Raw genomic sequence first — 23026 nt, 5'->3', positions numbered from 1 at the left:
CATATAGACAAAGGAAATCAGATCAAGTGCACAGCGATTAGTGTAGGCCTGTGGACATCCTGAAAAGGAGTTGCAGCTTTCATGGCTGAACAGTAGATAACAGGAGTGTCGGGGAAGTCTTGAAGAAGTCATCCTTGCTACTTTTAAAGCATGAGTTGGTGGGCCCAGGGGAGAGAAAGAAGAGGAATAAGAAAAAAAAGAACCTTCCAAAGAGAGAACAGAATGCACTCTGGTCTCGGGACATAGAATGCGAAAACTTTAATGAGCACAAAGTGGCAATACATGAGTAGACGGGGGGACATGGGGGAAATGAGTGTTCCTCAGGTAGATAAGAGCTAGAACTTTAATGCTTTGAGGGAAATTGGGAAACATTTTTGTATTCCTTTTATTGGTGATTTCTGTGAAAGATTAATATATTGATTACCTTTTATATTCATACTGAATTCAGTTATGTACCTGATATATGAACAGATTATTATGAAAGGAAACTCATCCATCAAGCAAATATCTATTAAGCACTTTCTGTTTGTTTGTTTGTTTGATTTTTGAGACAGGATTTCTCTGTGGTACACCCTGAAATTCAACTTCTAGACCAGGCTGGTCTCAAACTCAGAGATTCATCTGTCTCTGCCTGCTGAGTGTTGCGATTAAAGACTTGAGCTATCACAGTCTAGGTTATCAAGCACTTTCTATGTACTACACACTGCTCTAGGAACTGGGAAGCAGCTATTACAAAGCAAACATAAACCCATTATGTAATGTGATTTATAATGAAGAGAAATAATGGCATAAAATGTGTTGGTTAGATATGAAATACTAAAGGGGAAAATGAAGTAAGGAATGGAAAACAGGAAGAGAATTAAATGTATCTTTTTCAAAATATTCTTGATAGAGTCATTCGTTTTGCATGTTTTATATGTAAATTTATGTAAAGTATATTGTTTTACAGTATTTTTTCGTTTTTTGTAGTCTCTTGTATTCTTGAGATAAATTCATTTTTTTAAAAATGGAGCACATGCAGTATGTGAGTTCTGCCTATGATATAAAACTATGTGTCCCCATTATATTTATGATGAAAATCAAGATTGCTGCCATTGTTTTTCTCTCAAAGGTAAAACTAAGCCATAGTCTATAGTTCACTGCTCTATTGCTCTCTCCTCTGTCTGCCCCTCTCCCCCCCGTGTGTGTGTGTGTGTGTGTGTGTGTGTGTGTGTGTGTGTGTTGGAGCGGTAAGTGGCAAAGGAAGATACAAAAAATGATCTTAAATTCTCCAAAGAAAATTTGGATTTAAGGTGAAACTTGGAGTGGCGAGATCTGGGCTATAGTGAAGGCATTTAGGATACTATGACACCCACCTAGATAAAATAACATGACAAGCAGCACCTGTACCCATTAGAAAAACGGTGAGTGACTGTTCTTCCAGATAAACAGCCCACATCTCTTGGCCCTAAACCCCAAGGCACATTCTGTGCCCCTTTCCCTCCTGTTTCAGCCCCAGCAAGATATCGGGTCCCTGCCTCCAACCCTGGTGGAACTCCACTGCTCTGGTGAAGACCCCAGTGGCTGTCCAGGTGAGAGAACTGTAGGCAGGCAGCACTACCATGGCTGCCACCCTCTAGACTGTTTCCACAAGACCCACTCAGCTGCCCAACCACACCTACCCCAGCATCCTCCCTGCAGACAGCCCTCTCTGACAAAACATCAGCAGACCCTATAGGTACAAGTGCCACCATGCCCATTGGAAGTACAGTAGCCTATCTACACAGAAACACCCCATACAGTGGTTGAAAGAAGAGATGGATAAACGCCAGTATAAGAACACATTCAACAACATAAAGGGCAATACGGCACCATCAGAACCCACTGGTCGTATGACAGCAAGACCTGAACATCCCGGCACAGATGAAGCAGAAGAAAACAACATTAAAAAATAACTTTATGAAGATGATAGAGGTCCTTAAAAATGAAAGAAAAAATTCCCTTAAAGAAATCAGGGGAAAAAAAAACAAACAAAAAAAATGGAAGGATTCAACAAATCCCTTAAAGAAATCCAAGAAGAAACAATCAAACAGGTAAAGGAAACAATTCAAGACTTGAACATAAATGAAAAAAAATTAATACATCCAAACTAAGCTGATGATACAACTAATAAGGAATGGAAGAACTTAAATGTTGGCATATAAGGTTGATTGGCCTTGATGATGAGAATAATGTGATAAAGAAAGGAATTTTAATGCTGCCTCTCGGATCTTCTTCAGGTAACTGGCTGGAAAGGAGTCAGTCACTGGGATAATGAACACTAGAAGATGATATGTCCTCACAACACAGTCTTACTCTGTTGTCTAGATTGATCTCCAATTCATGATTTTTCTTGCCTCCACCCGCTAAATGTTGAGATTACAAGCATGTGTCTCCTGTCTCAGAGTATGATCTTTCAAAGAAAAATATTTACATAAACATGGCACGGCATCACATGGAAATCTCCATAGTGAAATGGTTTTAATGACTACGCAAACAAGGCTCACTGGATGTCCACTAGTTATAACTAGCTGTACTAAGATTAAAAACATTCAACAGTAAGACGAATCAAAATATTATAAGCATATAATTACAATGGAGCAGACTGTATGGCACAGGATTCAAAGCACATTAAAGTTTGGAAATGAACAGAGCGTCTCGTGGAGGAAACTCTGGCATGATAACGTGAGAGCCAGGCACAAAGACCTAGCCAAGGACGTATGGGACCGAGGGGGGTCTTTGAGGCAGCTGCAGTCCCCAAGGAGGAGATGCTGTGGTAACTGCTAGAGTGGGTAGGAACGGTGTGATTCTCTGGCCTCTGACAAGTGTTACAGAGAAGGTGTCAGAGAGATGGGCACGAAGAAGCAAGGTTACTGAGGCAGACTACAAGAAGGATTACTCTAGCATCCAGAAAGGCAAGAAGGACACTGCTGTGCTTGCTCCGTGTGATGAAGGCAGCATGAGTCTGTGTCGGGGACAGACTGGAGGAGATGAGCTAAGGAGGTGTTAGGAGCTTTAGCTGAAAGGCTCTGAAGATGGCTTGACCGATGGAGGAATCAAGGATCCTCCTAGGGTTCTGGTGTGGACAACTGTGCCAATGACTACTTTATTGAGACAGGGAAACAAAAAGAGAAAGACAGGATTATTTTAGAGATGGTGTCCTCTATTTTGGAGAATTTCAGTTTATGTATTTTAAGAAGCAAAGCAAGATAGAGGTGGTTGGATCAGGGTTATTCCCAGGGACGGTATCTAGGTTGGGGATGAGCATTTGGGAACACTTGATGAGTAAACTGAAGGCAGAACAAGGTTTAAGACCTGATTTGGTCTTCGCCATGAGTATACACAAGGGAGTTGGACCTAATGGATAAAAACAAGGCAAGGAAAGAAACAGGAAGAGAGAGGAAAAAGAGGGACAGGCAGGAGAACGTATGTGTCCCCAAGTCCTTTTGAATTATCTCAAACAGTATAACGTGTAAAAACATGTTGACTGTTTATCATTGTATGCTAATTTTTGAGACATTTTCTACATGGTTTTTGTAAGCATCCTCTAGAATTCTATCTGCTTTTCATCTGTGTTCCTTCTCACATACAGACCCATCTTTTCTCTCGGCATGTGATGGCCGAGTTTTGACAAAGAATCCAGGTTCATAGTGTCTGAATTTTATGGCATCAATAAACTCTTAAAATATATCCAGAGTTACTGTCCAATAAAATTTCCCCTTGTCTTGCACTTCGCATGCCCTTGTATTGTGCTTATCACAACACTCTTGAATCTCTTCAGCGTTTCTGCCTTCTTAGTTACTTTTTAAAACTTGTGTGGATGGTTGCTTCCATTAAATAAAGAGATTTTACAAGTTTTAATTTTAAACTTACTCTCCTTTCCCAATTCTTTTTACATATTTATAAATGCAGTACAACATTTCCAAGGCCTTACAAACCCCTGCATACTAATAACGTTAACAAATATAGCCCAAATCGCATTGCTTTCGGGTCACTGTCCTTTAAGTACTTTCTGTGCTATGATACTGCAGGTGGGCCAGACATTTCACCTTTTCCAAGTACATTAGCCTTTTCCCTGGTCCAGCACAACTGATCCATGTGTGGATATTATTTGAGGGTGGCCACACCTCCCACTCTGTATGTGTAAGAAATTCTGCTAACGTGGACTCTAAATTACGGTGCAGTCACGACACTTTATCTCAAGCAAGCAAATACTCTTGCCACACGCTTTGCATCTGGAACGACTGGACCAGAGAGGCAGGGAGGGCTTGGCATGTCACGGAAACTGTGATCCACGGGCCGCAACTCAGCTCTGTAAGCCCAAAGTAGGCTCTTGTTTCCAGGATTGGCTGCGTGAGTGCCTGTCAGGGGTCAGACGCATAACAACGTTCTTCCTCGGTACGAACTTAGAAGTGAAACGAACAAGAAAAAGCCAGACACTTTGTAAAAACAAACAAAACAAAAAATCCCATGTTCTTCAGCTGTTTTAAATGTAAATCAAGAGAAAGTGTCCTTTCTATCCAATAACTCTAGTATATATTTCAACATTTGGATTTCCTAAATGAATCTTTTGAAATATGGCTCTCTAGGTTTCTTTTGGGTTCTGTGCCTTTGATGCAATGTGCTAGGCCCGCATTGGCTCACATCCGTTTCATTTGCTGATACACGCATGGTGCATGGTTTCAGGCAAGTTCCTACCCCTTGTGCTGGCAACTCCCCACCTCCTGTGTATGCAGATCAGCACTTGTGAGCCCTTCTGCTGGCTCAGCTCGATTCTCTTCAGCTCTTCATCATACAACAGAGCACAATAAGTTTCTCTGTTGGATAGAAGCTCCTGTAGAGGATTTATAACAACTGTGTATTGGCTTTTCCTGAATGCATTTTCTATGTGGACCATGGGACACATAGCAATAGGTCAACGGTCTCAGGGAAGCAATTCCTTCTGTTCAGCCATCACAGGCCACTGAAAACTTTCCCATACGATCTGGTCTTACACTCAATAATACAGACATTAGTTTACTGGGATATATACTAGGGAGGTATGCACTAAGGGTCTATCTTTTACACGGCACAGGGTTCTCACTCGTCCTTTTCCCCTTTATTTTGGTGCGAGTAGAGTCAAACCATTTAGTGGAACAAACCCGGTCTCCTGTTATACACTTCTACTCCAGCGCCATCCCGTTGGATGCTCAGCTTGCTTTGAGATGCAATAACTTTGCCTCCCTGGATATTACACACAGACAGACAGACAGACAGACATACAACTGTGTGTGTATGTGTGTGTGTGTGTACTTAAAGACTTTAGAAGGGTCTGCGAAGACTAACTCAGCACATCTCTTCTCTTTCCCACACTCCTAAAAATAGGACCAGGATTATCGTACACTCTACAAAGGATTTGTTAACTACTGTTTCCATCATTGATTGTTTGTACTTACTGTCTTAATAAGTCTCTGTTGAACTTTCCATATTAACACATACCAATCTCTTGTCTACGTATAGGGACTTATATAATACAAGGCTGTTTTTGTGGGGGTGAGGATTAAAGGTTCATTACACACTTTATAATATGCAATGACAAATGAGTGATACCTTTTTGAAAGCACAGTGATTGATTGTACTGAACTTAGTGGCATCAACTATTTTGGTACTTGCGACCACCCCTGGTCTCTCACCCCTACCTGGCTGGCCTTTGGAAGGTGGCACTATGGAGTGATTTCTGGGTGAGAGCAAGTGACTGCTGACGTCGAGTTTGGCTGTGTGGACGCGAGGGCATTGCCGACACATGATAGTGTTATTAGAGCTTTAAAGGGCACCCAGTCCAGCCACTTTGAAGGGAACGCAGATCTAGACCGTTTTGTGCCCGCTTTGTTTTCTGATCCTACAGAACACAGGTTATAAGAGGCTAGCAACTTGTGCTGGCAACACAGAGTCACATGGCTTTATTTATTGCAGGGCTTTAATACAGACTTTTTATGGATTGTCAAAGAAAGATGCAATAGACCATGTTTTACATTTTCCAAACTTATTCAACCACTGAGAGCATCCTCCCTCTATGAGGGAAGACGTTCATGTGTCTTACGTTCTACTAGGCACATTTTAAGCAACACTGGTTTAAAATGATGGGAGGTCAGAGTCGGGAGGAAATCGCAGATCCCAGAACACAACTAGAGGAATGGCCAGCATCTAAACATGAAAGAAAAAGAAGGGCAAAGCTAGTCATTGACTGCCAATCTTAAAAGGGAGGGCTTCGTTTCATCTTGGACCTTGCATCTGTGAATGTTGGAGACAATCACAACTTTGCCAACTTACTCCTGGAGGGACTGCCTTCAAGTCACTAAGCATTTTGGAGTTGCCGGTTTACCCTCTATGAAAATATTGGACACAATACTGTTATTGAAAAAGCATGGTGAAAATTGGAGAAAGTATATGTCAAGTAGCGTCCAGGATTGCTTTGATGCTTTGATGGTATAATTAATATCAGTCTGCCTTTTAGAACAACACTGCCAAAAGAGCTCTTATTGAGACCTCAGCAACTACTTAGCATGGCGTTCTGTGTGTTATTTCAACAGCCATGGCTACTGCAAATTATTTCCTTGTTTTCCTCTGTGTATTCATTGCTTATCCTTGTTACACTCCTCAAGGTCGGTCAGAATCTATGTCGTTCTATCTTGTCCTGTTTATCATTTGCTAAAATGCAGGGCATATAATAGTTGTGCAATTGTGGCAAGCTGGTTGTGGGTAGCCGCTCTATGACTGGATAGGAAGCCAGCTCCACAGGAGAAATTTCATACCTGGTACTGCAAACCTCGTAAAAAACAAAAACAACAACAACAACAACAACAACAACAACAAAAACCATGCCTGAGATCATAGGCCCTAGAGAAGACCTAGCATTTTTTAAATATATAAATGATAATTCTGTCAAACTGCCTCCTAATATTTATAATTCTAGGTTTTCACTACCCTCCCCCCCCCCCCATCAACTTTGGACACAGAAAGCTCTTTTGTGACCTGAAGAGTGGCTGACCAAGATACTCTTTGCTGGTCTCTTAGCTGCTTACTCTACAAATTATCAGCACTAACTGGACTCAAGGGTTTTTTAATAACAATAAAGAAGCTGAGGACATAACGTTGGCAGGGAGGTGGAGTCGGGAACCATACAAAGAAGTGGAAGGATGTACTGGTGTATGAATATGATTAAACTGTATCATATGAATATAAGTAGCTGTGAGTGCTCAGCTGTGGGATGAATCATCTATATAAACCTCCTCCCATTCAAAGTTCAGGGAACATCATGGAAGGGGCGGAGGAGATAATGTCACAGCTGGAGGATGAGGAAGAGGAGGGTTGTGAAACGCCGACTTCTAGAAAGAGCATGCGTGTTGTGCCTGTCGGCTCCCAGCAGCTGCGGCGACCTGCATAACGCTGGCACAAAGCTGGTGAGTCAAAACTATAGACGCCTGGTCCCCAGCATCTGCGCCCTTTGCTGGAGGAGCTCTTGTCAGTTGGTAGCTGCAGAGGATGTCACTTTCCTTTAGGGATTGCTCATGCCCCAGCAGGTGCCCTCCTTCTCATTCACCGCATATATTGGCAGCATTTTAATTGGATTCATGGGTTATTAATAACAATCATATGAAGAGGCCATAAAGTTGCCCGGGAAATGGTGTGGAAGACAAGAACGGGAGGTACTGGTGGACAGATATGTCAAAATAGATTACATAAACACATGAGACTTACAAAGAATAAATAAAAACATTATTAGAAACAGGACATATATCCTGAGGAGGTCAGTAACTGTAGCACCACGCTTACCATATGTCTAATACGAGCATTTGAACTTATAACTCCGACACAATTCGACAAGCATCTGTGGCTTCCTCTAAGCTCTCTGCCAATGCCTTGATTCATCAAAGCACCACAGCCTTTCAATGTCTGTCTTTCACATTTCGGGTATTTTAATAACTTTTTAAAATAGTTGTTGCAAATTCTGACAGTATTGTGGTGGGCACTAGAATAGCTTAACTGACGTCAAACAGATCAGGAACTTCTCACTGTCCTCCATGAGACAATTGCCTTCCTCTGAGCCAGGAGTTTGGTTTTATATCAGTCTTTCAAGTGCCAGCAGCTCATAAGCTTGGAGGGAACCAAGAGAACAAAAAGGGTGGCAAATAACAGTGGTGCAGACTGAGTCCATTCTTTCTTTAGCAAGAACTGGCATCATCCACCATCTCTCGGGGACTCTAACTACCCAGATGCCCCCAAATGTCTCCTCCTCGTAATCTCCACTTCAGCCTCTTAGCCTCTCACTCATAATTTCATAATTATGATTTCATAATTGAGATTTCACAATTAACATATTGCTGCCCTGACAGAATCTTGACAAATATTCTGGTATTTTGAGGCAGTCGTGACTCATTCATTCACTGATAGAAATGCTTGTAGTCTCCTAAATTATTTATATGCTAATCACTTTTTTCCTGAAAAAAGGGCATTGTGATGCATTTTTCCTTAATACAATTATATCTAATTAAAACAAAACATAAAATGTGAAGTAAATGAGTAAGAAACTATAGTAAGGAATATAAAGAATACATTCAATTATTAATAGTTCTTGAGTCTAATAATATAAAAACTTGGATGATGTAGGATGCCCTTCTGTATGATGCAAATATGTGTTGCTTTTATTGGTTGATGAATAAAGATTCTCTGGCCAATGGCAGGGCAGACTATAACTGGGCAGGAAAGTCAAATTGAATACAGGGAGAAAGAAGGCGGAGTTAAGGAGTTGCCAGAAGCTGCTGAAGAGTCAAGTTGTGAGGTAATTATAGCATACAGAATCACACAGGGCTCTCCATTCTTAGAAGAAAGCAAAGGATCGCAAAAACAAACCAAACAAAAAAGAACCATGATGCCAATGAGCCTTTGATAGACACAAAACGTTAGAAAGTTCTGTAGAAAGAGACGTTTCTAAATGTGGAAAGTAAAATTCAAAGAGGTCTAATTGTTTTTACAGAATAAAAGGAGTATTGAATTGATGGGGTTGCAGGGCTGATGCCAAACTTAAGAGCGCCTGACGCTTTCCTGGTGGACACAAGGAGCAAACTTAAGAGCACCTGACGCTTTCCTGGTGGACACAAGGAGCAAACTTAAGAGCGCCTGACGCTTTCCTGGTGGACACAAGGAGCAGCCACATCAGGTAGCTTTCAGCACTCTGCAACAGTGGTTCCAAAGTACAACACACTGTGGCCTGTGTGGTCTCTCTCTCTCTCTCTCTCTCTCTCTCTCTCTCTCTCTCCCTCCCTCCGTCTCCGTCTCCCTCTCTCTTAAGTTTTAAAAAGTGTACTGCAATCGAGTTTACCGTGAAGGCAGGCTCATGACGCTGAATGAAGTATTTCTGAATAAATAAAAACAAGCTTCTCTGACTTGCTGAGCGTGTTTTCTTCCTAAGGTGAGTGCATGAATCACGCTGCACATGTGAATCTTTTACGGAGCTGTGCCAAGATCGCTAGGTATTGTTTATTTTCCAGCCCCAGAGAGAGGCACTGAGGGAAGTGACCTGCCTCACTCACTCCCATGAACCCCAGGCGAGAGCGAGCATCCCAGAGAGAAAATGAAAATCAAGAAACTATGTGACGGGACTGAAAACAGAATGAGCTAGCTTGCGAATTTTCCCTTTATCAACATATTACCTATTTTTAACAATTCGGTAATGGACACCAGTAGTTTTATGGGTCTACTTTAAATCTAGCACATATGCCAGTTGCTTTTCAGATATTCCGTGCGGAACTTGTGGCTAAAAATATGACAGCTGTCAGCGGGATAAAAGAACATGCAGTCTTCAGTTTATTATAACTGGTGACTAGTAATTTTCCTTAAATATATTTGTAGATGCTTAGAACATTGGTTCTCAACCTGTGGGTCATGACTCCTCCGTAGGGTCAAATGACCCTTTCACAAGGGTGACCTAAGACCACCTGCCTGCTGGATATTTATGTAATGATTCAGAATAGTAGCAATATTACAGCTATAAAATAACAACAGAAATAATTTTATGGTTGTGGGGGGGTCACCACAACATGAGGAATCGTATTAAAGGGATGCAGCCTCAGGAAAGTTGAGACTCACTGGCTTAGAATGTTAAGAGCATAAAGGAACACTGTGTTTATTTGCACTTATAAATTAATTGCTTACTTAACTTAATAAAATAGTAGTTTGAGTATCAGGTTGAATATATAACATAACTTGCTTCCAGACAGAATACAGCTAAGATAATTTGTATGCAGAAAAGCTTCCCATTGGCCTGGTCCTTCCAACAGACAGAGTCATCTGTTTGGGTGGTGATTTCTGCTCCTACCCTTCAGAAGTTCAAGCCTGTACATGCTAGTTTTTGAGCAAAACTGTTCTGTAGAACTGTAGAAAACAGCCTTTCTCCATATGCTCCCTTCTTCTCTGGACAGCTGACGGTCGTGCGGAAGAGTGGGCAGCTGGGCTGTGCTCTGCTGCATTCTCCTATGGCTTTCTGGAGGGTGGAGGTGTGACCCCAGTCAACGGCAGCCCTGGAGGACACACACTTTGCCTTTCTTTGTACAGATTTTGTGTTTTCACCCTTTATCCAATTGTCAGACTGACAGTGTGCGTGCACCCTAGATCACGGAACACCCTTTCCACACACAAATACCAAAGCACAGAGTCTCACAGACTGACAGCGGGCGTGCACCCTAGATCACGGAACACCCTTTCCACTCACATATACCAAAGCACAGACTCTCTTCTAGAGCTGAAGCCCTCAAGAAACTGCGATGGAATGTGAGAGAAATGTGGAGAGGACTTAAGCAATCTACTCCATGAACACCATTTGTCCAGGCGGACGATGTCCTGGAAGGCAGGAGTGTCAGCAACTGCCCTGTTGCAATTCGACACATTTCACCCTCGGCAGATATATTTGCTCATCCATAAAAGCCAGGCATCTGCATGGGAAATTCTTTTCACTACAAATTTCGCTGAAAAGGTTATGTCATATCCAAAGAGTGGGGCAGAAACAGGAAGTGTTGAGTCCCCTTGGCAGCGATCCTGAGGGGCCTGGTAGAGAAACCTGTTGGATCTGAATGCACTGACCCAGGACCAGAGCACAGTGCCCAGAGGCAGGTTGTTCTAGCCCAGTGCGCCCTGTTGCTGTGGCATCCGTGGAGAGGGCATGCAGGCGCAGGAAAAAGGAGGAAAACCTGCTACGATATCCAGGCTCAAGTATTGGCTTCTGTTTTCCAAACCCTCTCAGGCTCACATCACGCTAAGTGTCATTAAGAATCTCCATTCCTGAGTCCACAATGTATCTGGGTTACCATCGACTCAGAGTTAAATATGTATTATTCAGGCCTGTTCTTTCTCCCAGTAACTGTGGCATCAACCTTTCCAATGAGATTTAAAGGCACTCTTCGTAAAGGACAAGAGGGCGCCTAATGCAGTAGTAGATTGTTTTAGCAACAGTTTGAGCATCTGATAAAATCTTATTCTTTTTAACCATTTTCCTAGCAATGGTGGAATACAAGACTACACAAATAGTTCATTAAAAAAATAGCCACAAGCGTGAGTAAATTCTGAACACATGTGTACACAAGTAATAAAACTTTGGTATTTCTTTGTTTTAGAATGAGATTATGACTTACTATTTTCCTTTATGTCCCTTTCTTCTTCTCCCTCCCTTTTTTTGTCTTATTACTCTGTTTTCCATCTCTCCATTTACTCTCTGATAGCAAAAGGCAATGAATTCTTTGAAAAACTTATTGAAAAAACCAGAGATGAGTAAAGATAAGTATTCCAATCCAGAGAGAAGTGGTGAATGGTAGGGATGGGGTGAGGATGGGGAAGTGGAGATGGGAGGGGAGGATAGGGAGGTGGGGATGGGAGGTGAGGATGGAAAGGTAGGGATGGGGTGAGGATGGGAGGTAAGGATGGAGTGAGGATGGAAAGTTGGGAATGGGGTGAGGATGGGAGGTGAGGACTGGGTGGTAAGGTTAGGGTGGTGAGATTGAGGGTGGTTGTATTTTCTGTCTAAGTCTATCAAGTGATTTGGTTTGCTATGAATAAGTGTAGGGGAAACCAGATGACAATGAATGGCCTTGGGAAGATAAGAACTAAATTTCAGATGCAGCGTTTCACTTGTAAAATATCAAGAGAGAAACATGAACAACACACCAAAATGGGGATCATTGGTGATGCTGAGGTTACTAGGAAATAAATATGTTCTATTGCTTTAATCTAGGCCAAAGTCTACAAGGGGGTATGAGTTTAAAGACAGAATCAAGGCATGAATTCATTCACAGAATCTACATATCCCAAGCCATTTTTAGTACCAGAGATCATTCAAACATGGAAATTACTAGTGATCCAAAAAACCTATCGGACTTCTTGAAATTTATATTACAGTTAGGGATACTGGCAACAAGTATGACAATGAATATAGAATATTTAAATATATCCATTAAAAGAAAATGAGTCACAGGGAGAAGATAGAAAGTGACAGCAGGTGTGCTTTTAGACAAGTCAGAAGTTTCATGGGCTTGTTTCTTGGGTTGTTGTCTTAAAATGAAAGAAGAGGTCTATGAGCTGGCAGGAACCTGAAAGGCAGGTTAAAGATGCTAAGGAGGGGCAGACATGCGCTTGCCATAGTCACAAACAGGAAGAAATCTCCATCGCTAAGGAAGAGGGACACAGGCTAAACCAAGCTACCCATTTGTACTAGTCACTGGTGGAAACTGCTTACTCCAGACAACTCATATTTGTAGCGAGAAAGGACAATTCTCTTTTGTGGAAACAGTTATCTTCACTTGTATGTATTTATGATTAGGTGTACCTTCTTAACTCATGTGTTCTGTATGTGTGTTCTCAAGGGACAGGCAGCTGTGAGTCTGCTGACGTACTCCTGGGAGTCAGATCTGGCTTCTCTGCCAGATCAGCAAGTGCTCTTCCATACAGACATAATTTGTTGATCTAATTTTGCTTATTTTCGTCTGGTTGCTATATAATATATTGTAACATATAAGCAACTACAACCATAAACTAAACCTATGACATACTTATTATAAATGCTCTTATTCAGTTTTGTCTACTTATGGCACCGGTTTAGAGGACTTGAAAACAGTGATCCAGTCAGCGGAGGCGAATCGATTCTGTTTGTGAACCCAGATGACAGAGCAGTTATAAACGAGCTATTATTAGGTGAATAACAGGCAGGTTCGGCATATCCCATGCTATCTCAGTGGTGGCAGTGAGCTGCCCAAATTGCCAGGACATTCAAAACTTCAGCAAGGAAAAGCTTCATACGTTGTGAAACATCTAAAACAACATCTTTTCAATCCAGGCAGCAGGGGAGTCTCAATAACATCACTCTGTCTGTCCGACTGTTTGTCTGTTTTGCAGCATAACCAACTGAAGCATCAAAGTTTCAGACTGTGGTTTTGTGCCCAGTCTGGATAAAAGTTTCATTTAACAAAATAGTTTGTAAAAACTACTCTATCTATTAAAACTTGGCTGGAAATTGAGATTAATGGTCTCTTCAAATAATGTCTTTGCTTAGGCAATGAAAACCAGTGGGCGACTTTTCCCTCATTTTTTAAGCTTTTTGCCTCCCTGAAAGAAACACACGTGAGAGCAACCAATCTAGTCTCCTCCGAGATCAGGAGTACAGAAGAGATAAAGGAAGAAAGTCTTGGAAGCTTTTCTTTCCTAGATCTAAAAGTCAGTTGCGAACATCTCTTTTGCAGAGGTGGAAGTCATCTTGACATTGTCAAATGCCTGGTTGTTAGGATATGCCTCTGAAAAGTGTGGGCAGAAAGGGATAGTCGACCACTCTGAGAATGGCTTTGGGGCGTATGGGTGTCAAACCCAAGAGACAGTAAGAAACGATGAAGAGCTTACTCTGGAGAAACTGCCTTCAATTTAACCAAGGCTCTTGGGAAATATTTCCTGTAGAATGAAGGAACTGAGTTTCTTTGTCAATCCGGACTCTCTGAACGCGGCTGACAAGGAGGGCTGACAGAGAAGCCAAGGACAATGGCACTGGGTTTTGATTCTACTGCATGTACTGGCTGTGTGGGAGCCTAGTCTGTTTGGATGCTCACCTTCCTAGACCTGGATGGAGAGGGGAATGGGGGAAGGGAGAGGGAAATGGGAGGAGGGGAGGAGGTGGAAATTTTTAATAAAAACAGTCAGACCCAGAGAAAACAGTATAATATATATCCACGGTTGCAAATATATGAAATAAAATTATGGCATACTCAACTTATTATGAGAGGATTTTTTTTTAAAATCATTTTGTCCACTTAAGGAAATAGTTTAGTGATCCAATCAGCAGAGGCTAAGACATTCTGTTTGTCAACACAGTGGAGAGAAGTAAATTTTAAACTCATATACTTTTGTTAATTCAGTACGGTAACTGTTTTCCCATGTAATTCTCAAATTGTTTCAAAAGTGAGAAGGGAGTATATGTCAGAGTTAAAAACTGTCATGATTGAAAATAGGACCTTTAAGGAAATTAACTAAACTGTGAACATCATGGTTTCTAAACACTAGATTTCTACTGATGTTGTTATTTGTCGTGAGACAGTTAAAGAGGTGAGTTCCTTGGTGAACCATCTTGGGACTATTAACCAAGTGTCCCCCAAGGACCGTGTCTGTTCATTTTTGCTACAGCTAAGTGAAAGCCACAAGGACTAGTAGTATGCTGACTAACTGATGAAGCCATTTGGGTGACATAAAAAGACTAATTTCATTTCCCTCAATCTTAATAGTTCAGTTAAATGTAAAGTTTACATGATCATAATGAATCAGTCAATTATTTCTTGAGTCATTTTTTAAGTTAATTTTAGTGAGATACATGATTAGAAATTCACATTGCACATTTTGAGAACTTGGGACTTACAAGTGCCAAAAAATAAAGGAGAATTTTGTTACATTTTCTTTTTCCCATACAGCACATTTAGCTTTATTATTTAGGAGAAAAGCAGCATGCAAAAATTACGGCATCTCTTTCAAAGCCACTGAAGACAATTCAACCATTTCCCTCATTCCCAAAGAAAACACCAACAACAAACAATCTAAACAAACACCTGGCACTGTAAGACCACAAAGAAGGACAAAGAGCTCACTAAGTATTTCATCCCTAGTACTCAAAATAAAAGAGCATTGTGGATAGATGTCCCGTGTTCCTTAAATGCATGTTCAAATTTCTGAGCTAGAATCATTCATAAAAGTAAGTGGTCCAAAAATGAAAAATTAAAAAAAAAAACAATAAACCCTGTTTGATTTGAAGATGTAAGAAAAGCTAGTCCACTTTCAGCAAGCTCCACAATTTTGCTCCTATGATCAAGGTTATTACTATACTGTGAAATTTTTCTCTTATAGCAGGTCACAAGAGAAAGAGGAAACATAAAATTTAGCTTCATTTTGGTCTCCTGAAATAACAAAATCCTCAGCACCAATTTGAGCATTAAGGAGGAATTATTGCTTACATTTCTGCAAACTGAAAATTTCCCGGACAGAGGAAATGGCTTTCTTCCATTATCTATGGCTTTCATAATGATTTTCTTGGACTACCTCTATCCCAGCGCTATTTGAACTGGGATTAGAGACTCAGAACTTCAAGAGCAACTCCAAGGTCAAGCTAAAAATAAAATTTAGATTTTGATTTAACACAGCAGTATAAAATGAATTTGTATAAAGTTTATTCATTTGTCTATCATTGTACTTGGATCCTTTTCCTAAAAAAATATCTCTTTAATACTTACATTTTTATAGGATTCAGAAAGTATAACTCTCATCAGTGTAAATATTTGAGAAATTTGAAATCCAGAGTTTAATCATTAAATTACTTGGGAAACTATCTATGTTGTTTATGATAAACTAAATTCATCTGTAGGTTAATTTCCATGACCAGTGAAACTATAATGTGAAGGAGGAGGTAGACATTGCATTTGTACTTGATTTGGGTCAATACTCCAATAATCTAGTATAATCTATCTGACCCCCCTTAACAGTTCAGAGAGTGGATTGGTTAATTTTCTATTGCATTAATAAAATACCATGACCAAACGCAACTTAAGAAGAAAGGGTTCCAAGGGGACAGATTCCTTATGTGGGGAAGACATAGCATATGTATGACAGGAGCAGGAGCAGAGAAGCTTGCTGATAACATCTCCTTCCACATACAGGAAGGACAGGGAAAAGAGGAGGGAGAGAAGGAATGGGAGGGGAGAGAGGGATACAGAGAGAGAGCCTTGAAGTCCACCTGTCAGGGTCGTACTGCCTCCAACAAGGCTCTACCTATTAAAGTTTCCTTAATTGCCCAGTGTGACCTATGGGGGGAGCAAGTGTTCAACCCATGGGTGACATTGCTCATTGAAACCACTACAGGTAGTTCAATGAATGGGCTAATGCCCTTTTAAAATACACATTTAATTTTCTGATCAGTAATCTCGTCTATAGCAATTTAAAATTGCTTTGCTGTACTTGAAAATCAAAAAAGAAAAATATAATCGTGGATAATACAAGGTAAAGAAAGTCCTGGAAAGGACGAGATGAGCTGAGGGTATCCATGAAGTGAAATCCGTCTAGGCGAAGTTCAGGAGAGAAACGGCTTGTTGGGATGAGTGAGACCGTGACTATAGCATCGCAGACCAGAGGAAGACGAGGAAGGAGCGAGAGTCGCTGTTTGGAGTTCTGGGCAGCTCGGCACATGGACAGGTACCGAAGGCTGGGCTTCTTTTCATGAATGGATGAGACTAGTGTGTAGTGTATTGAGTGAGGTAATGTGGGACAAGGAAAACAAGCGCCTTGTGATTTCTTTCATGTGTGGATCTTAGCTCCAAATCTTTAGATGGGGGTGTAGAACCTGGAGGAACCAGGAAAGTAAGAGGAAACTGTGGGGAAAGAGGGAGCTTGGGATCTCTGCAGAGTGAACAGTAAGACACAGGTACCATGAAGAGCAAGGAAGAAAAACAGAAGGAAGGAAACTTACCTGGGAAAGGAGGGGGGAGGGAAATACAAAAAGAGAGGTAGGGAGGAGGGGCCAACAATACTAAGATGCTTGGAAAAGCCATTAGGAAATATTACCACATATCCTGTATATTTTAGTAAACATTATCATCCCAGAAAGGTATTTCCTCAAGAACTATTGACCAGCTAACAAAAACCCACTCTAGAAATGAAAAACCTCCCTTCAGATTGTTGGCCGGAAACTTGAAAAGTTCCCAAAAGAACATAGGCTATTGCTATAGCCTTCGGTTATCTCCTCAAATTAGAGCCTTTTAGAGTACCAGTAGAGTATTAAACTACTCAATAAAATCACACCTATTTGTAAGTGAATTTGCTTACGAGAAGGTGATTGGCTTTCATCTGAAGTGTTCTGTGGCTTGTGTTTCACAGGAAGCCAACAGCTTCAGTCTTTATGGCTTTCCTAGCATCCTTCACCATAGGACAAGGCTCATGGCTGGGTTTTCTTTCAGTAACCACGACAGTATCATTAACAAGTTATTGGCACATCAAATCAAAATGATGATGAACCTGGCTGAAGATGAACAGTAAGGAGCATGCTACCCAGGCCTTGGAAAAGGCCCCTTCACTGACATTCCCCGGCCATTGTCACTCAAGTCTCGAAGGTCGTTCACCTACAGGGCCAGGCAGCAGGTGTTCTGTGGTGAACCGAAATGAAGCCTTCAGGGAGGCATGGCCGGAACAGTAATGAAGGCTTTAAAAATCAATCCCAGTTCTGCCGGGGTGTGTGGCTTAGCTGAGGATGAGAGCAACACACTGAGACCTTCCTTTTTGTCTTCCTCCGCTAGCAGAACTGTTCTTTGGAGAAGGATGCCTGATCGAGTTCTCCAGAGGCAGAATAGAAGTTACGAGAGTCTTTTTGATGTCTGATCAATAAAATAACAGACAAATTCCCTTTTGGTTACACCTGTCCACCAGGATTAAATTAGAATTAGCAATGAAATAAAAGCATCTCTATGAAAACTGCTTAAATGACTCCTTTTCTTTCTCACACTTGTTTTACAGGTGGGCATTTCCTGTTATAAGATCAAGTGCCAGGAGTAAAGAAGCCCAGGAACAATAGAAATGGCTTTTCTCAATGATGAGTAGCTAAACCAGGCAGTATGGAGAGTATCTTTTTGATCTTTGCTAATAAAAAGGAAGGCAGCTCCTATTGTTCAGGACAAGGGATGAGGCATATTGCACAAGCTAGTGGGAGAACCCATTCTTCTTCCTGCTCGTGAGTGGGCAGGCTGTAGAGACTTTCAGATCGCATTTGGGGAACACTTTTTATTGCTAAGGATCCCACATAGTTAAGAGGAAGTCCACGACCTTAATGCCGAGAACAACTCTGCATTTTCTCTGGTGTATGCAAAGAATGCTGAAGATGGCTTTTCCAGTCTGATTAAGGAAAGGGCTCTACAGAACCCATGAGATAGGGGAGAGCATTGCAAGGTGGAAGGGGAACAAAAGCTCAGACACTGTAAAGGAGATGGATCTCAAGAAATGGGGCTTCTAGGAAAGAAACCTTGAGACCGTAGGAAAGGCAGCTATTGCAAGAGTTTAAAATAGAAAAGCTCTGAGGTCTTTCATGACTAGTTGAATAATGCAAGGGATTCCCTGCACACGCCAAGAGAGAGCGCCAACAGCTGCGGGCATTACCTGGACACACACACACACAGAGAGAGAGAAAGAGAGAGAGAGAGAAAGAGAGAGAGAGAGAGAGAGAGAGAACAGCGGAGGACACTGTGAATGCCAACAGTCAAAGGGCATTTCCTGTCCACTCTGAGAGAGAGAGAGAGAAGAGAGAGAGAGAGAGAGAGAGAGAGAGAGAGAGAGAGAGAGAGAACCAACAGCTGAGGGCATCCTCTGTCCACTCTGAGAGACAGAACCAAAATCTGAGGACATCCCTTGTATACTGAGAGAGAGAGAGAGAGAGAGAGAGAGAGAGAGAGAGAGAGAGAGAACCAACAGCTGAAGGCATCCCCTGTACACTCTGAACACCAATGGTCAAAAAGGCATCCTTTTTTTTTGTCAAGGAGCTATGAGTAGGGGCTCTAGGTTAGACCAGTATCTTTCTTGGCAAGAATCTGTGAGTAGAGGGTCCAGGTTAGACCAGTACCAAAGGAATGCAACCGAAGGTGAATTTTACTTTCTCCTTAGCTGGAATTATAAGACAAACTGAAAAATCCCAAGGTTTGAGAATGTTCTCCAGGTTTCTAACCAGCTATCTATGTTATCTAGCAAATGAATGAAATGGATGAAATTTATGTCCTGGCGATGCTGAAGCATGCACGGGCAGTCCGTCCATGGCAGTTCTGTTGAACTTGTTCATATTGGGTTTCATGATCTAAGTGGATGAGGACAACTGACCAGGTCTCTTCCTCAAGAGGGCACCAGATCTCATTGCAGATGGTTGTGACCCATCATGTGGTTGCTGGGAACTGAACTCAGAACCTTTGGAAGAGCAGGCAGTGCTCTTAACCGCTGAGCCATCTCTCCAGCCAAAGAGATGATGTGCATTTATTTCTCCAGGTGCACAGTGTGTGGACACCTGTGACAAAGTCCTCTATGGGAACCGGGCTTACATTCAGCAATCAGTTCTGCATACACTGGAGTCCCTGCTGTGGTTAACGAGGGGTGCTAGACCTTCAAACTATACCCAGCTCTGAAAAGACATCTAAAAAGCATCAGGACAACCACCCTGCCACAAAATTTCATTATGTTGGATCAGATTCTTTTCCCTTCTAGATTTATTTGGGACCTAAAGCATAATCTAAAGTAGATTTTAAATTATTGTTGTAAAATTTCACAGCAACTATTCGATCACAATAAGTACAGAGATGTAACATGAGCATACGGTCTTCTAATGCCTCTCTTCTTCCTGGCTCACAGACATGTTGCATTGACAAGATGTTGTATCATTCATCACAGTCTTGGAAGGATCTTGTATGATCCTGGTTCTTCACTATACAAATGTGATATGTGAATAAAGTTATTAAATGTAGTACCTTACTGTTAGAATGCATAAAAAATAATTAATGCTACTATCACACAGCCCAAAGGAAAGTATTCTATATAACTCACTGTTCACTCCCTCTGATTTATTTGATATAATTATTTTCTGATTTATAGAGAGAGCACTTTATATCAGTGACTTGAAGCAACTTTATATTATTAAATTTTCCTTATTTAAAATGCTTTAAATCAATCTTTATTATCTGTTTATTATGATTAATGCATTGGATCATTTTCTAGATATTCCTAGCTAGTTCCTAAATGTGTAGTGAAAGTAAAGGCCTCTGTTGTCATTTAGGAAACATTTTCAACCTAAATTCATTTAAGAATACTAAATAATGGAAAAGATTTTAATGCCTTGAACAACCTCACAATATCAAGGCTTCTTTTTTTCTATTTGTTAATTAATTTTTTTTTTTTTACCTATTTTACATCCTGACTGCAGTTTCCTCTCCTTCCTCTTCTCCTGCTCCCTCCCTTGGCTTCCCCCTGCCCCCATTTCACTCCTCCTCTGTCTCCCCTCAGAAAGGGGCAGCCTCCCATGGGCTTCAACAAAGCCTTGCACATCAAGTTGAGGCAGTACCAAGTTCCTTTCCCTGCTTTGAGGCTGGGCAAGGTAACCCAGCATGGGGAGTAGGTTCCCAAAAGCCAGCTCAAGCACCAGGGACAGGTCCTGACCCCACTGTGAAGCGCCCCATAAACAGAGCAGCCTACAAAACTGTCACACACAGGCAGAGGACCTATGCTGTTCCCATGGAGGCGCCCTAGCTATCAGAGTCCAACTCGACTGTCTCTGTCGGTTTCCCTGATGTAACCTTGACCCCCAACCCCAATCCTACCATCCCTACTCCCTCTCTTTAACATGGAGCTCAGCCCAGTGCTTGACTCTGGATCTCCACATCTGTTTCCATCAGTTACTGGATGAGGGTTCTCTGAACCATATCTCAAAGTCAGTAAAGGAGGAAGTGTACGGCCACTGATGACGACTGGCAGAACTCAGCTGTAGGGCGGGCGAAGCACAGGCATAGATTACAAGTTTTGTGATTATTATTTAGCAACATGAGCTGAGGCTCAGTAAAACAGGTTTCCTCTCCACACGGAATGATAATGCACTTTAAACATATAACACTGAAGAATGAACTATTTCTGTTTTTGTTAGTTTTAAATATGCATGTACAAACATGACCATATCCTCATCCTATTTACTTCTGTTTTTCAAAGCTAACACTATCTTTTTGTAAATAAAAAAAATAACATTAAGTTTCAGCAACATGACTTATGTTCAGAGGGAAGTTAAGAAGTCAGGTTCGAGACGGAGGCACATTCTGGCTCAAGTTTCCGTGTCCTTTGCAGCGAGACTTCTTGGTACAACTCTGCCTTTGTTCAAATTTGACCCAAGCACACAAGGAGACTTGTGTCTGCAGTAGAATTCAGAATTCACCTACAGATCAAATTTTTCCTATCTCACAATTTTGCACGGGAGGTAAGTGAGGACCTGGGAAATATAGCCACTTGAGAAAGCAAGATAAATAGTGACAGACTGGAACCTCTTTCGGATGCCACCAAAGAGCACTTCCTCTGGAAGACCGCAGCTGAACCTCAGGAGGCAATCCCAGAGTTATGCCGCTGAGGTGACAGACACATGTTTCTCTCAGCAATTTAGGAGTGGAAATAATCCAGATTTGTCTTAGCAAGTTTTGGGAATTATTTGATTAAAGCCCTTCGACCCAAACGACCGGTGTATTTGTGACCTGTTGTCCCAATGCCCGCCAGTCACACGACACAATAAGCTCCGAATTTTAGCAAGACCCTGTGCTTACCTTCATAGGTCCCACTTTCGAGGAGAGCACCGCTTTTCTCCAGCTCCATAAAATCCTCGACGGTGATGAAAATGTAATCCACTCCAGGGACCTCCCCCTCCTTATGTGGCCTTGTGGTGCCTGGGGAAGAATTAAAACAAAAGAGACCGACTAAGCCTCCTGTTGCTGAATTGTAGAAACACCACCGTGCTTTTGAACACTCAAGAACACTTGTTCGACCGTCCTGTGGGGTTGGCGGTTTACGTGTGGCCTTCTGTTTGTTTGGCAATAGCAAAAAAGCAGGGGGAGGGGGGGATATTAAAGTAAATGGACAAAGGCTTTGTTTTTTTCCATTAATCTTACGTAGAGTTCATTGCCGAGGAATGCGGCTGAATAGATTTTATTCAGTGAAAACTGCAGGCCGCTGTGCCCTTTTTGAAGAGGTGGTTTGAAGTGTGGGCAGGGAGTCTACGCGCTCAGGAATTTACACGCTCCCTCTGCTCCCCTTAACAGACTTCTGTTGTTCTTCGGGATGGTGTCTTTTGACATACAAATAAAATGGGAACGAGAAATTCAAGCAAATGTAAGTTTATCTTTGTGCTCGTCTGTGTGCTTCTCTTGTGGGGTGGATGCTTCAGAGAGTGCTCTCATTTTATACCAAAAGAATACATACTTGCATATTAAATCTAAAGGGTCACAGAGAAAGTACTAGTACTTCAAATTTAATACTAATTGGAACTGACTGAAAATTAATAATAATAATGCTTACTATGTATAATGCTTATTATATATGCTGCATTAATAATTATAATGGTTGCAATATGACGGATAAGCAAATGGACGTTCTTATCAAGATTTTACTGTATGTCCTGCGTTTCTTCTTTCATTTCTTTCTCTACTTCTGCCAGGTGGGAGGTAACAGCTTCCCCAGGGTTCCCAGGCTGGACAGCGCTCTTGCTCCCTCTGTCTCCTACAGAGGGAATGGAGCTTCAGAGGGCCCAGTTCCCTAAGACCACCAGATGCACTCTAGAGAAGACAGTGTTCTAGTCTTGCTGTCCTGAAAACAATGGGGAGTGAGGCAGGGCAATAGCGCAAGCGCAAGCAAGCACACGCAAACTCACAATTAATAAGCAAAATTATCCAAAACAACTTGTCAGCGGACCAAA

The 23026-nt window shown here is 41.6% G+C and overlaps 1 protein-coding gene across 5 annotated transcripts in view; it reads right to left on the bottom strand.

Annotated features, from left to right (window-relative positions):
• Positions 1-23026, bottom strand: part of LOC121434623 (membrane-associated guanylate kinase, WW and PDZ domain-containing protein 2) — a 1272606-nt gene that overhangs the window by 510623 nt on the left and 738957 nt on the right. For all 5 annotated transcript variants that reach the window (XM_041633542.1, XM_041633543.1, XM_041633545.1 and 2 more), the window contains one exon: positions 21882-22001. In XM_041633542.1, coding sequence (XP_041489476.1) covers positions 21882-22001 — 120 coding nt within the window. The remainder of the gene's footprint in view (positions 1-21881; positions 22002-23026) is intronic.

Source organism: Microtus oregoni, unplaced genomic scaffold, assembly GCF_018167655.1.
Source record: "Microtus oregoni isolate MIOR12 unplaced genomic scaffold, Mior012 000044F_ref0000062, whole genome shotgun sequence".
Taxonomy (NCBI): domain Eukaryota; kingdom Metazoa; phylum Chordata; class Mammalia; order Rodentia; family Cricetidae; genus Microtus; species Microtus oregoni.
Note: the sequence above shows the minus strand (reverse complement) of the source record. Positions and strands in the feature narration are given on the sequence as shown.